The 14,382-nt window shown below is 33.3% G+C and overlaps 1 protein-coding gene across 1 annotated transcript; it reads left to right on the top strand.

Moving 5' to 3' along the window:
• The first annotated feature begins 5,407 nt into the window (after positions 1-5,407).
• On the top strand, positions 5,408-6,495 carry LOC145007223 (uncharacterized). Its single transcript, XM_078966196.1, has 2 exons — positions 5,408-6,046; positions 6,205-6,495. Exons 1-2 carry the CDS (start codon positions 5,408-5,410, stop codon positions 6,493-6,495), a joined length of 930 nt encoding a protein of 309 aa, XP_078822322.1.
• The last annotated feature ends 7,887 nt before the right edge of the window (positions 6,496-14,382 follow it).

The raw sequence follows: 14,382 nt of genomic DNA, 5'->3' as shown, positions 1-14,382 counted from the left end.
TTATTATATGTCTGTGTTTAATACTGAAAAACCGGATGATAAGATAAATGCAGAGTGGAAGATTTTGCATAGAAAAGTTTGTGGGTATATTTAACAATGGGTTGATGATAATGTTTTGAACCATATTAGCGCGAAAACTCATGCTCGTACTTTGTGGAACAAGCTTGAGCAGTTGTATGCTCGGAAGACCAGGAACAATAACTTGTTCCTGATTAAACAGTTGATTGGCTTGAAGTACAATGATGGAAATCCTATTAGTGATCATTTGAATTCTTTCCAGGGAATTATTAATCAGCTTGCAGGAATGGGTATCAAGTTTGAAGATGAATTACAAGGTTTATGGCTCCTTGGCACTTTACCAGATTCTTGAGAAATTTTTAGGACATCCTTGTCCAACTCTGCACCAAATGGTATTATCACCATGAAATTGGCTAAAGGCGGTGTTTTAAATGAAGAGATGAGAAGAAAGTCGCAAGGTTCCTCTTCACATTCAGATGTCTTGGTCACAGAAAGAAGGGGTAGAAGTCAAAGTAGAGGTCTGAATAACAAAGGGAAGCATCGCAGTAAATCTAAAGGAAAGTTTGTTGACTATGAGTGCAATCATTATGGTAGAAAAGGGCACACAATACGATTCTGCAGACAGTTGAAAAGGGAGAACAAGAAGGCAAATTACAACAATCAAAAGAACAACCACAAGAAAAATGATGGTGGTAATGATACTGTTGAAGTTAACACTGCTACCGAAGAGTTCTTTTTTGTTGTGATTATGATATGGTCAATCTTGCACATGATGATTTGAGTTGGGTTGTTGACAGTGGTGCTACTTGTCATGTGACATCACAAAGGGATTTTTACACATCTTACACTCCTGGTGATTTTGGGAATGTTAAGATGGGTAATAATGGGTTATCAAAGATTGTTGGAGTCGGAGATATTTGTTTGAATTTTGAGACTGGGATGGAGTTGGTTTTACACAATGTAAAACATGTTCCAGATATTAGACTTAGTTTGATCTCTATTGGCTTACTTGATGATGACGGTTACCATAGTACCTTTGGTAGTGGCATTTGGAAACTCACTCATGGTTCTTTGATTGTGGCAAGAGGTGAAAGAAGCTCAAAGTTATACATGACACATCCAAAGATCTCCAAAGAATCAATCCATGCATCGATACATTGTGACATGACCGATTTGTGGCATAAGAGACTTGGTCACATGAGTGAAAAGGGGATGTCTTTGTTGTTGAAGAAAAATGTGTTGACCGGTGTGCATGATGTGAATTTAAAGAGATGTTCTCATTGTCTGGCAGGTAAGCAAAATAGAGTTTCCTTTAAGAGTTATCCTCCTTCCAGGAAGGAGAATATACTTGATATGGTATATTCCGATGTATGTGGTCCCATGAAGACTAGGAAACTTGGGGGTTGCTTGTATTTTGTCACATTCATCGATGACTACTCAAGGAAGGTATGGGTTTATACTTTGAAGACTAAAGATCAAGTATTGGATGTGTTTAAGCAGTTTCATGCCTTGGTTGAGAGACAAAATAGGAAGAAATTGAAGTGTGTTCGGACAGATAATGGCGGTGAATACATTGGTCCTTTTGATGCTTATTGTGGAGAGCAAGGTATTCTGCACCAAAAGACTCCTCCAAAGACACCACAGTTGAACGATTTAGCAGAACGGATGAATAGAACATTGGGTGAAAGAGTTAGATGTTTGCTTTCACATGCAAGATTACCTGATTCTTTTTTTTGGAGAAGCTTTGAATACAACGGTACATGTTATTAATCTTACTGCTTGTGTTCCTTTGTCTTTTGATGTTCTAGATAGGGTTTGGAGTGGAAAAGATGTTTCGTATCATCATTTACGGGTCTTTGGATGCAAGGATTTTGTGCATATTCCCAAAGATGAAAGATCAAAGCTTGAAGTGAAGACCAAGCCATGTATATTCCTTGGTTATGGCCAAGATGAATTCGGTTACAGGTTATATGATTCAGTTCTGAAGAAACTCGTAAGAAGTCGTGATGTTGTATTTGTTGAAGATCAGAGTTTAAAAGATATTGAGAAGACAAAGATAGTTCCTCAATCTAATGATGATCATGTTGATTTGGATCCAGCTCCCCCTCAACATTTTGAGCCAATTAATGAAGATGTTCAGAATGATGAACAACATGGTACTGATGACAATGATGTTCCAGAGCAGTCAGGGTTGGATGAGGATTTTCATCCAGAGTTACCAGTACCTGATATACCACCATTTGTCCCACTTAGGCGGTCTACGAGAGATCATCATCCTTCCATCCGTTATTCCGCTGATGAGTATATTTTAGTCACTGATGGGGGAGAACCTGATTGTTATGCAGAAGCTATGGAAGATGAGCATAAAAGAGAGTGGGTTGAAGCTATGCAAGATGAGATGAATTCCTTGTATGAAAACAATACCTTTGAGTTGGTGAAGTTGCCTAAAGGCAAGAGAGCTTTGAAGAACAAGTGGGTCTATAAAGTGAAGACTGAAGAGCATACCTCACAGCCTAGGTACAAGGCTAGATTGGTGGTCAAAGGGTTCAGTCAAAGAAAAGGTATTGATTTTGATGAGATTTTCTCTCCGGTCGTGAAGATGGGTTCCATTCGGGTGATTCTTGGTTTGGCTGCTAGCCTTGATCTTGAGGTTGAGCAAATGGATGTCAAGACAACTTTCCTTCATGGTGACTTGGACAAGGAAATATATATGGAGCAACCTGAAGGTTTTCAGGTTAAAGGCAAAGAAGACTATGTGTGTAGGCTTCAGAAAAGTCTTTATGGGTTGAAGCAAGCACCAAGACAGTGGTACAAGAAATTTGAGTCAGTCATGGGTGAGCAAGGCTACCATAAGACCACTTTCAGATCACTATGTTTTCTTCAAGAGGTTTGGTGATGATGATTTCATCATTTTGTTGCTTTATGTTGATGATATGTTCATTGTTGGCAAGAATGCGTAGAGAATTGTTCAGCTGAAGAAACAATTGAGCAAGTCTTTTGCTATGAAAGACTTGGGGCCAACAAAACAGATTCTTGGCATTCGGATTAATAGAGATAGAGTTTCAAAGAAGTTGCATGTGTCACAAGAGCAATACATTAAGAAGGTGCTTTGCAGATTCAACATGGATAAAGCTAAAGTGGTTATTTCGCCTCTAACTACCAACTTTAAGCTGACTGATAGAGTTTGCCCTTCTACTAAGAAGGAGATTGAAGAGATGGATAAAGTTCCATATGCTTCAGCCGTTGGGATTTTGATGTATGCCATGGTCTGTACAAGGCCAGATATTACCCATGTAGTTGGTGTTATTAGTTGTTTTCTGTCAAATCCTGGAAAGAAGCATTGGGAAGCAGTTAAGTGGATTTTCAGATATCTACGTGGTACTTCCAAATTGGTTATAACATTTGGAAATTAAGCACCTATGCTTGTTGGTTATACAGATTCTGATATGGCAGGAAATAAGGACAACATGAAATCCACTTCTGGATATTTGATGACTTTTGCAGGGGGAATGTGTCATGGCAGTCACGACTGCAAAAGTGTGTTGCCTTGTCCACCACTGAGGCTGAGTATATGGCAGCAACAGAAGCATGCAAAAAGTTATTGTGGCTAAAAAGATTTATGCAAGAGCTTGGATTTATACAAAAACGCTACGTGGTTCTTTGTGATAATCAAAGTGCCATTCACCTTGCTAAGAATTCTATGTTTCACAAAATAACAAAGCATATCGATGTGAGGAATCATTGGATTAGATATGCACTTGAAGACAAATTGTTTGAACTTGAAAAAGTTCATACTGATGATAATGGTTCCGATATGTTGACTAAAGCTTTAGCAAGGGAGAAGTTGAAGATATGTTGCTCGATCGCCGGGATGGCGAACTCTTCCTCATAGGTCAAAAAGGGGGAGATTTGTTGGGTTTTCTATTGGGTTTTTTAGCCCATGAGGAAAGCCGACTTATTTGGCCCATGTATATATATGTGTTACATGCCCTATTTCCAAAAGACACACAAAAAATTCTCAGCCACCAAGAGTAATAGTGAGAGCAAAAGAGAGAGATCAAGGGTTTCTTTAATTCCCGTTTTTTTCTGGACACACCTTTAGTGTTCCTTCGTTTTCCGGAGATCCAACGGTCCGCTTTCTTTCCTTTTTGGACAGCAGCTTCCCAACATCGAGGCTTTCAGATCCAGCGGTTTAATTATCGAGATCAGCTCCAGAGACTCGGCAATCGTTGCTTCTATTTGCTGCTGGAAATCATGAACGTTTTTTTGGTGATCTTCTTTTCTCCTTGTTATTTGATTCCATATGGTTGATGTGATTTAGTTCCAAGTATATGATGATTATTGTATGCCTCTAGTATATCTAGAGAAGATTTTGTATTTCTCAAATATTGGTGATAATGGATTTGAAGCGACTCTAGTAATCCCGTGGTTTTACTCTCTTTTCTTGAGAGGTTTCCACGCTAAAATTTCGGTGTCCCGTATTGATTGATTACTTACTGTTTTTAGTTGATTATATAACTTGCATTATTGCTGATTTGTTGCAAGTGAAATTATCCTATTTGTTTGCATCCTAAAAGGTTCATTCAAGACGGGAATAGTTTAGTCAACCGAAGTATTATTCCGCATTGTTATTTACCGTTGTGGCTGTGTTTTCCCCATCATTTATTAGGTCGGTGTGACAACTCATTCTTTGTCTAGGAACTATGTTTTCTCCTCTCATTTCCCAAAAATAAAATATAGAGTTTATTTTGATAGGTATAGCGAAACAAAGTGGTTCATCCTCGAATGCATTTGCAACAATAATTTCTTTTTTAAGCTTTGATTTGTTAGCTAGAAATAATTATGTTTGAGCATAAAGAAAACTTAACAATGTATGTTATAATTAAATCATAAAAAGGTTGACATAGATTGTTCATTATTTTTGCATTTTGAGGATATTGTATTTCAAAATTCGAAATTATTGTTGAAGTCGTCTTAGATTCGTATGCATTAAAAACTTGTGTATGGGATGGAAGTTTTCCTCACTTTTGGTGGGCCATACCCCTCTTTCTCTCACTCACTTTTCCCTCACCTAAGGCTAAACGGTATCGAGTAATCACAACTACGCGTGGGGCTTACGTGGCAAGGCCACCTACGAGTGAACACCGTCCCAGGCGCGCGTAGGTGCCTTGTGGCGTAGTGGGGATCACGGACGAAGACGCTTGATTCAATTGGTGGATAATTTTTTTTGCCCGTTTCTTTCTTTTGACCGTTACCAACTTAAAAAAAAATTCAAACAACACGTTATACACATATATAAATACATACACAACATATAAACAAACACATTTCCATTCACATCACAAACATATTTCTATTCTCTCTATCAAGCACACTTTCAAACATAGATATGAATAATTTTGCGGGTTCGATTGCTTCTTCTTCATCCGATGATGATAGGTCTGATGAAGATGACTTGGTGTTGCACACGTTGTTGTCTGCGGCACACAATAGGGTGCAACAAAGAGGCGAAAGTACAAATACCGAGAAGAGGCGTATAATTTCGATAGTTCGAGATCGTATGACGGCCCACGAGCTTTTGGTATGTGATTACTTTGCCTCTGATAGTTTGTATGACCTATCAAAATTTGAAGACCGGTTTCGTATTAGTAGAAATTTATTTTTACGCATTGCTAGAGATTTGGAAAACAATTATGAGTTTTTCCAATTGAGATGGGATGCAAGAGGTAAACATGGGTTTAGTACCCTACAAAAATTCATATTGGCCCTTATACAATTGGCATACGGCATAGCAGCAGATGCTTCAGATGAGTATCTGAAAATGTCTGAGAGGACTGTACAAGAATGTGCTTATCTTTTTTGTGAGTATGTCATAGAGCTTTATGGTGACATATATTTGCGGCATCCAACTAGAAACGATGTCGAACAATTGTATGCCGCACATGAAGCTAAACATGGCTTACCAGGATTGCTTGACAGCATTAATTGTACACATTGGAGTGGGCAAATTGTCCCAATGCATGGCGAGGTCAATTCACACGAGATGGTCATGGCGTCCCAACTATTATACTAGAGGTCATTGCATCACATGGCCTATGGATTTGACATGCATTCTTTGGTATGGCGGGGTCAAACAACGACCTGAATGTGCTTGGAGCCTCTCCGATATTTAATGATATTTTGCAGGGTAAAGCACCAAACATGCCATTTGTTGTGAATGAACATCAATATAATTACGGGTATTTCCTTGGTGATGAGATATATCCAGAGTACGCTATGTTTGTCAAGTCGTTTTCATTTCCAGCCGATGAAAAACGACAATTGTTCAAGTTAGCGCAAGAATCGGGAAGAAAGGATGTGGAACGGGCGTTTGGGGTCCTCAAACAAAAGTGGCACATTATCAAACACCCGGCACAGTCATGGGATAGAGCGAAATTGATGAAGGTGTTGACTGCTTGTGTTGTTTACATAACATGATAATTGAAGAAGAGGGTAGGGCTATTTGTATGTATAATCCGGAACGTATTCTTAACCCACCTGCAGTAATACAAGTCGGCAGCCCTGCATACTTCACACGACTTTTGGAAATACAAAATAGTGAAACACATCACAATTTACGTTATGATTTGACTGAGCATATATGACAAAGACAATTCCAGCAACACGGTGACAATGACGACGAGTAATATTATATATATATATATATATATATATATATATATATATATATATATATATATATATATATATATATATATATTGTAATTTAGGTTTTAAATTATTATGTTTTTTTAAGTAATGTAGATTTTAAATTTATGTTTTTTAAATTAATGTAAAATATTTTTAATTAATATTTATGTTTTTAATTTTGTTTAATAATTATTTTTTGAATTATTCTAATGTAAAAAAAATAGAAAAAGAAAAAGAAAAAAAATGATGTAGAGTGGTGACCATTTCCAATAGATAGTAGGTTGGTGGTGGGTTTGTAGTGGAGGTGATGTGGCGTTGATGTGACGTCACTTTTTGAGTAGGCTGGATGTGATCATACCCCTTAGCCTAAAAGTCAAGGAATGTGTGGGAAGCCATTCCCTCACTTTTTTTTTTTAAATTAAATAAAATTAATTTTTTTTGTTATGAATTATAATTTTTAAATTAATACTAAACATAAAATTTAATTAAAAATAAAAAACATTTCATTAATAAAACAAAACTTACATTAAAACTAAAATATAAAAAAATAGAAAATAAAAAAAAACACACACACACACAAAGTAAAAATCAAACAAACCAACAACGACCTACAGAAAATATTTTTTTAGAATTTTTTCCCTCTTCTTCATCACGAGCTCGAGAGCCGGTCCCGAGAGACGATCGAAGTTTTCCATAAAAAACTTCATGTCTTCCATTTCTTGTCTCTACGCCCGCTCATTTTTCCTTGTTTCTTCTTTTTCTTTGTCGAAAGCCAAACGTTTGGAGAAATTTAGATTATATCGATCAAACGACGATGTTATCTTCCGCATTTCGTCAATATCCACGCTAAAATCAGATGCACTCAAAGAAGTCCCTTTTCCCTTTCTCTTCGCTTTGTCCCTACCCATTTGGCGTTCAATTTCTTCTAGCTCGAGTTCGTCGTCCTGATTTAAATTTAGACCGACCCGAGCATCGGAGGAGGTTATGTAACCTAAAGCCCGTTTTCGTTCGTTTTGATTGTTGGACTCTAAAAATAAAATCCCGCTCGTATTTTCTCTACCTAGGACTTCGGACCAATAATTTCCAACAATCGTGCCACTTGAATGGTTTTCCGACTTCCTCAAGGTAAAACTGCAATGCTTCTTGAAGTATTTCTTCGTCACCTTGGCTGCTTTTTTGTTGTGTTTTTAGGTTGTTCAACCCGTTAATTTTTGAAACCCCCTTTGCTATTTCTTGAAACTTCAAATTAAGTTGATGTTTCGTACGGTAGTCGTCACATTTTCCTAGCTCCTCTCGAAATTGTTCTAAAATGCGAAACCAAAAATGTTCTCCCGGTTGTGCGTTTCCCTGAATCGAATCTTCAGAAATATCAACCCAAGTTTTGACCAAAACTAGCTCTTTGTGTGGAACCCATGCTGTCGGCTTTTGTCTTCCCGGTTGTGCACCCTCGCACACTTGTTTTTTTTTTCCTTTACGTCTTTGTGGTGGTGGTGTTGGTTGAGTTTCTGGAACCATGTCTTCTTATTCCGCGTCATCCGATTCATCGACAAGTTGGTGGTGGTGTTGGGTTTGGATTTGAGTTTCGGTTTGAGTTTGGGGATGAGGTTGATTTGGCGATTGTTGATCCAGAAACACAACAAAGTTTGAAAACATTTGCGACGGAACATTTGGAACTTGCATCGGGTAATATTGACCAACATTTTGGTATTAGAATTATAGTGGTGATTGAATGGGAGCATCGAGTTGGGGGCGGTAAACTCCTTGCGGGGATGAATCGATAGCAAAAATGTTGCGAGGAAGGATGTTTATACTCGAACCATGACTTTTTTTCCCTTTGATCGGAAGTTAGGATTTGCTTGTCGGGATTCATTTTTTTTGTTGATATAAAGTAGAGAGAATAGAGGATAGTGTGATGCTTTTAAGTTATATGTATGTATTTATAGTAGTGGTAAAAGGATAAAAAAACAAATAAAAACACAAGTAGTCGTTACAGCCCAAAAAAAAATTACATTTTTTCCCGTTATTCAACGGTTGTTTTTCAAAAAAAAAAAAAACGCCGTCCAATCGCAGCAAGAGAGAGAGAGAGAGAGAGAGAGAGAGAGAGGGAGGCTCCCCTCTCCGTTTCCCGCACAACTCCTTCTCGTGTTGACGGTCCAGTGTTCCGCCGGGCAGGAAGCTCCCCGCTTCCGTTCCGTGCGCCCGCTCTGTCTGGCCTTACAAATGTCATATTTAGCCAACTTAATTTCTAAATATCATATTTACCCTTTATATAATTTTTAAATATCATATTTACCTTTCATAAAATTTCAAAATATCATATATATCATTTTGAAACATCAAAATATCATATATGTCATTCTTAAATATCAAAATACTTTTTAGACATCAAAATATCAATGGTAATATCTAAAATATCCTACATCTATAATATAATAATAATCAATAACAACAAACATTAAACAATCAAAATATACATTCTATAGAAAGGGTTGAAGATGTATCTTTTTGTCTGTCAAGATGCAAACATTCTAACAATTTAAAAGTTGACATTCCATTATCATAGACGAAAATATAATATGGTTAAATTTTTTTAATTATTATAATAATTCTAAAGTATAAAAAATGATTATTAAAAAAAAAGATTTTAGCAAATATGATATTTTGAAATTTTATAAAAGATAAATATGATATGAGAAATTAAGCTGGGCACATGAAATATTTACTTCTAAAGTTTTTGGTTTAATATCCTATAAGAAATATATAAGTTTTAATAAGCATGATACAGAGACAAGACCAGTGATTGGCTGGATTAGCGTAAAGCGCGCAGATAAGGACGTAAGTCGCGGTGCCGGACCACAATCATCGTCGGGACGAATCCCCTCTGTTCACCATTATTAAAACAGGTAAGTTTTCTTATAGAATTTTAAAACAAAAAATATGAGTAAATTTTCAGGCATACTATCCAAAAAATATATTCTTGGTAAAAATATCAATAATGAACAAGATAATGATGATAATCAAATAAATTCTATTGAAGAAACCGTTAATAACATAGAACAAAGTTTGAATAATTGGACAATACCTAAAACTAATATTAATACAATATATAAAATAGGAACTTTTGATTACTTTCAAGGTTATTCTATTAAAATGACAGAACAAACTTTGTCTATTGGTCAAAACCAACAAAACTTACATTTGTTATCATCACGATCTATTCTAGAGCATAGAACGAAATATAAATTTTTACATGTCGGTTTAGTCCAAATTGCTATCAAGCCTCTATTTAGAATTGGAATAGATGCCCCTGTTCTCCTTATTTTAAGAGACAGGAGACATAAAGATTTTCAAAATTCTATTTTAGCTATGGCTGAAACAAATATTGCTAACGGACCTATTTATTTCAATTGTTATCCGAATTTCTCTGTAGGATTATTTGATAAAAATATTTTAGATACTTTAGTTTTAACTATAGAAACAAAAAATTTAGAATTTAAGGATGATACAAAGCCTTTAGCAATAATTTATCGTGTTTGTTACAAAACTATGACAACTACACTTGAACCAAAAACACGTTTATCAAATCCTAAAAATGAAACAATTATTTTTGAAGCAAATACTAACCATACCAAAGTTCATACACCAAAAAGATTAAAATGGTTTGATATAACCCAATCATGTAATTGGAACTTACAAAATGTTATTGATCCAAAACCATTAGACTCTTCAAAACAAATCTCAAATATTATTGAATATAATGATGGTTCTGTAGATATAAATTTTTCTTCCTTAAATATTTCATCATCCAGATTATCAACTTCTTTTCCAGAAACAGGCTCTTCAAAATCTTCGTTATTAAAGTCGAGATCTTTAAAACTAAAAACTGTTGACTATACTAATTCTATTCCCAAACCATTATATCAAGATGATCAAAATAGTGAAAATAGTCTTCCTAGTCCTACTAAATCAGATTTTATTGATGAACTTCAGAATTTTAAACAACAATTATGAGTTCTAAAATACAAATTAATTGTTCACAAAATAATAAGCTTTGGGCTAATATGTTAAAAAGACATTGGAAGATAAATTCTAATATATGCAAAACAATTCAACATTTAGAAGAAACTAAAACTTATGAAAATAATAATTTATACAAAATATCTCCATATACTAATAAGTATAATAAACAAATAGAAAAAATTTCTAGGCTAAAGATAAGAATAAAAAAATACGAAAAATCAAGAAGTCATAATTTAGAATCGATAAAGCATATTTCTTCAATCCTAACAAAAACAACCTGTTAAAATGAATTTCTCGAATTTAGAATATCAAGTTGATTTTGATTACTTAAAAAATATTGAGTATTATAAAGATTATAACCGTAAAAAAAGAGCTTGGCACGAAGAAAATTATTCATACTACTTAAGATTTCTCCATTTAGGCCTTTGGGAAGATTATGTCTTATCAAATAAAATCCATTCTCCTTTTTTTCAATGGTTTGAATTAATTTATGCCCCTAAACATAAAATAAATTACCCATTTAAAAATGATTCTATCACTCCCATTTTAGAGAAAAAATATAAAGATATTATTTCTAATAAAGAAATTATTGCTAATTTTCCACCAAAAGGAGAAATTATTATTAACGATATGTTTATTGCAACTCCTTTAGTTCAAGCCCCAAATCCATTAACTACCGAAAAGGGTCTTCAAAAAATTATTTACCAAAATAACTATGCAAATGAAACCTTATCTAGTATTACCGAGCATCTAGTAAAAATTGAAGAAAAAATTTTTAAAGATAAAAACATTAACAAGCAAGATATGGCAAGCACTAGTAATTTAAGTTTTGTTCCTTGCCAAATCGATGGTAATTTTAATCTAGGAAATACAGATTTAATTAACGAATTAGAAAAAAGACTTTCAAAACTTCATATCTCAAACACTAATAATATTAATACTCTTACGAATGAAGAATCTGAAAATAGTGATATTAATAGTGAAACAAATTTTGAAACTCTTGCTCAACAATTTAATACGAATGATGATATTAATCAACTCACTAATGACTTTTCAAATCTTAATAAAATTCATCAATCAAAGCAAAGCACTTTCGGAAAAAATCCAAAACCAACCATAAGAAATTATTGGAATAGACCCTCTCTTCCAGATGTTCAACTTGAAGAACGAAGTTTTCAATTTGACCGTTCTCAATATGATGGTAATTCTGTTTATGAATGGAATATTGATGGCCATTCTGAACATCAAATTATGAATATTGTACAAGAAATGACTATGGCTGCTAATGCTTATAAAGCTCATAATAATACTCAACTCCAAATTGTTAATATTATTACTTCTGGTTTTACTGGCAGTCTTAAAGGCTGGTGGGATTTCTATATTTCACAAGAAGAAAAAGATTATATTTTATCTGCTAAGAAAACTATTATAAAACAAGAAAATAATCAACAAATACAAACATTTGAAGATGATATGGTTAACACTTTAATTTTTGCTATTATCAAAAACTTTGTAGGGGATCCTACTACTTTTCAAGAAAAAACTTCAGAAATTTTAATGAATTTACATTGCAGAAAACTTACTGATTTTAGATGGTATAAAGATAATTATCTTGTTAAAGTTTTTTCAAGACCCGATTGTAAAGAGTCTTATTGGAAAGAACGTTTTATTGCTGGCCTTCCAAAACTCTTTGTGGAAAGAGTTCGACAAAAATTAAGAGAAAATTTTAATAATACCATTCCTTATCAAAATCTAACTTATGGAGATTTAATAAACTATATTAATAAAGAGGGATTAGCAGTTTGTGCTGATCTTAGGTTTAAAGAAAAACTCAAAAAAGATAGAATTAACAGTAAAAATGAATTGGGAAATTTTTGCCAACAATATGGTTATCAGCCCTTGAATGGTCCGTCTACTTCAAAATCTAAAGTTTTTAAGAAAAGATCTTCAAAATATTTTAGGAAAAAGAAATATAATCTTCCAGAAAATTATAAAAAGGGTAAAGATTACGCTTCGAAAGCCAAAAAACCCTATAGACAAAATTATAAAAAATCTAAAAGAAAATCAAAAGATATTATTATTTGTCATAAATGTGGGCGTAATGGTCATACAGCAAATAATTGTTATGCTAAGACGAAAATAAATGAGTTAAATGTCTCTGAAGACTTGAAAGAACAAATAAGAAAAATTATTTTAAATACTGATTCAGATTCCGATGAAAGTATTTCTGACTTTCAAACAAATGATTTAAATATTCTCGAAAATACTACTTCAAGTTCTGAAGATTCTGATATTTGCGAATGTATTGGTAAATGTCACTGTAACAATTTAATCAATGTAATCACTAGTGGCTCCATTAATGTTCTTTCGCAAGATGATAAAGATCTTTTAAACTCTCTTGATTCTATAAAAGATAAAAATATCCAAGAATTGCTAATAAAACAGATGCTTAATAAAACTAATAACATAACTCCTGCTAATAATGAAAATTTTAATTTAAAAAGTATATACGAAAGATTTACTGAAGCAAAGCCAATTTCTATGCAAGAACTTCAAGAAGAATTAAAAATAGTAAAACGAGAAATAAAAGAAATAAAAAATAAAATTTTAATTTTAGAAAAAGAAAAACCTTCTACTTTTAAAAACAAAAATATAGAAATTAATAATGAAGAAGAAAATAAAATTGAAAATGTAACTATTGGTAAACTTATAAATAATCAAGTTTCTCAAAAATGGAACACTAAAATTACTTTAGTTAAGGATAATTTTAAAATTAACCTAACTGCTTTAATTGATAGTGGTGCTGATATGAATTGTATTCAAGAAGGAATTTTTCCTACACAATTTTATGAAAAAACTACATCTAGACTTACTGGTGCCGGAGGTACAAAATTAATTGTAAATTATAAAGTTTCTGATGTTCATATTTGTAATGACCAAGATTACTGTTATAAAACTCACCTAATTTTAGTAAAAGATCTATCTTCTCCTTTAATTCTAGGAACACCTTTCATTACAAAACTATATCCTTTTATGGTTCATGATGATGGTATAAGAACCAACGTTTTTGGAAAAGAAATTATATTTAAATTTTGTGAACCTCCTCTATATTCAACAATTAATGTCCTTAATTATAAAACGCAACAAGCCAAATATCTTATTAACGAAATAAATAATGTTCGAATAACTAATCAATTAAGTGATAATAATATTCAAAATAAAATAACCGGATTAAAATTAAAATTTGAAAAAAATGTTTGTTCTAATATTCCTAATGCCTTTTGGAATAGAAAGCAACATATTGTAAAACTACCATATATAAAAATTTTTAATGAAAAGGATATTCCTTCAAAATCTAGAGCCATTCACATGAATAATGAATTAGAAAGTCATTGTAAAAATGAAATTCAAGATTTAATAAATAAAAAACTCATAAGACCTTCTAAGTCACCATGGTCTTGTTCAGCATTTTATGTTATGAATGCTGCAGAATTAGAAAGAGGATCACCAAGATTAGTTATCAATTATAAACCTTTAAACAAAGTTTTAGAATGGATTCGTTATCCTATTCCTAATAAACGAAATTTGCTAAAAAAGCTTTATGATTCAAAAATATTTTCAAAGTTTGATATGAAATCAGGATTTTGGCAAATA

Source organism: Lactuca saligna, chromosome 7 (assembly GCF_052625555.1).
Source record: "Lactuca saligna cultivar CGN05327 chromosome 7, ASM5262555v1, whole genome shotgun sequence".
In the NCBI taxonomy this organism is placed as follows: domain Eukaryota; kingdom Viridiplantae; phylum Streptophyta; class Magnoliopsida; order Asterales; family Asteraceae; genus Lactuca; species Lactuca saligna.
The sequence above is the reverse complement of the archived record's forward strand: the minus strand, read 5'-3'. Positions and strand labels throughout refer to the sequence as shown.

Coding starts and splice junctions, on each gene's coding strand:
- LOC145007223 (XM_078966196.1), top strand. CDS start 5,408: ATGAATAATTTTGCGGGTTCGATTGCTTCTTCTTCATCCGATGATGAT. Junction 6,047..6,204: donor TTGTCCCAATGCATGGCGAG/GTCAATTCACAC, acceptor GATATTTTGCAG/GGTAAAGCACCAAACATGCC.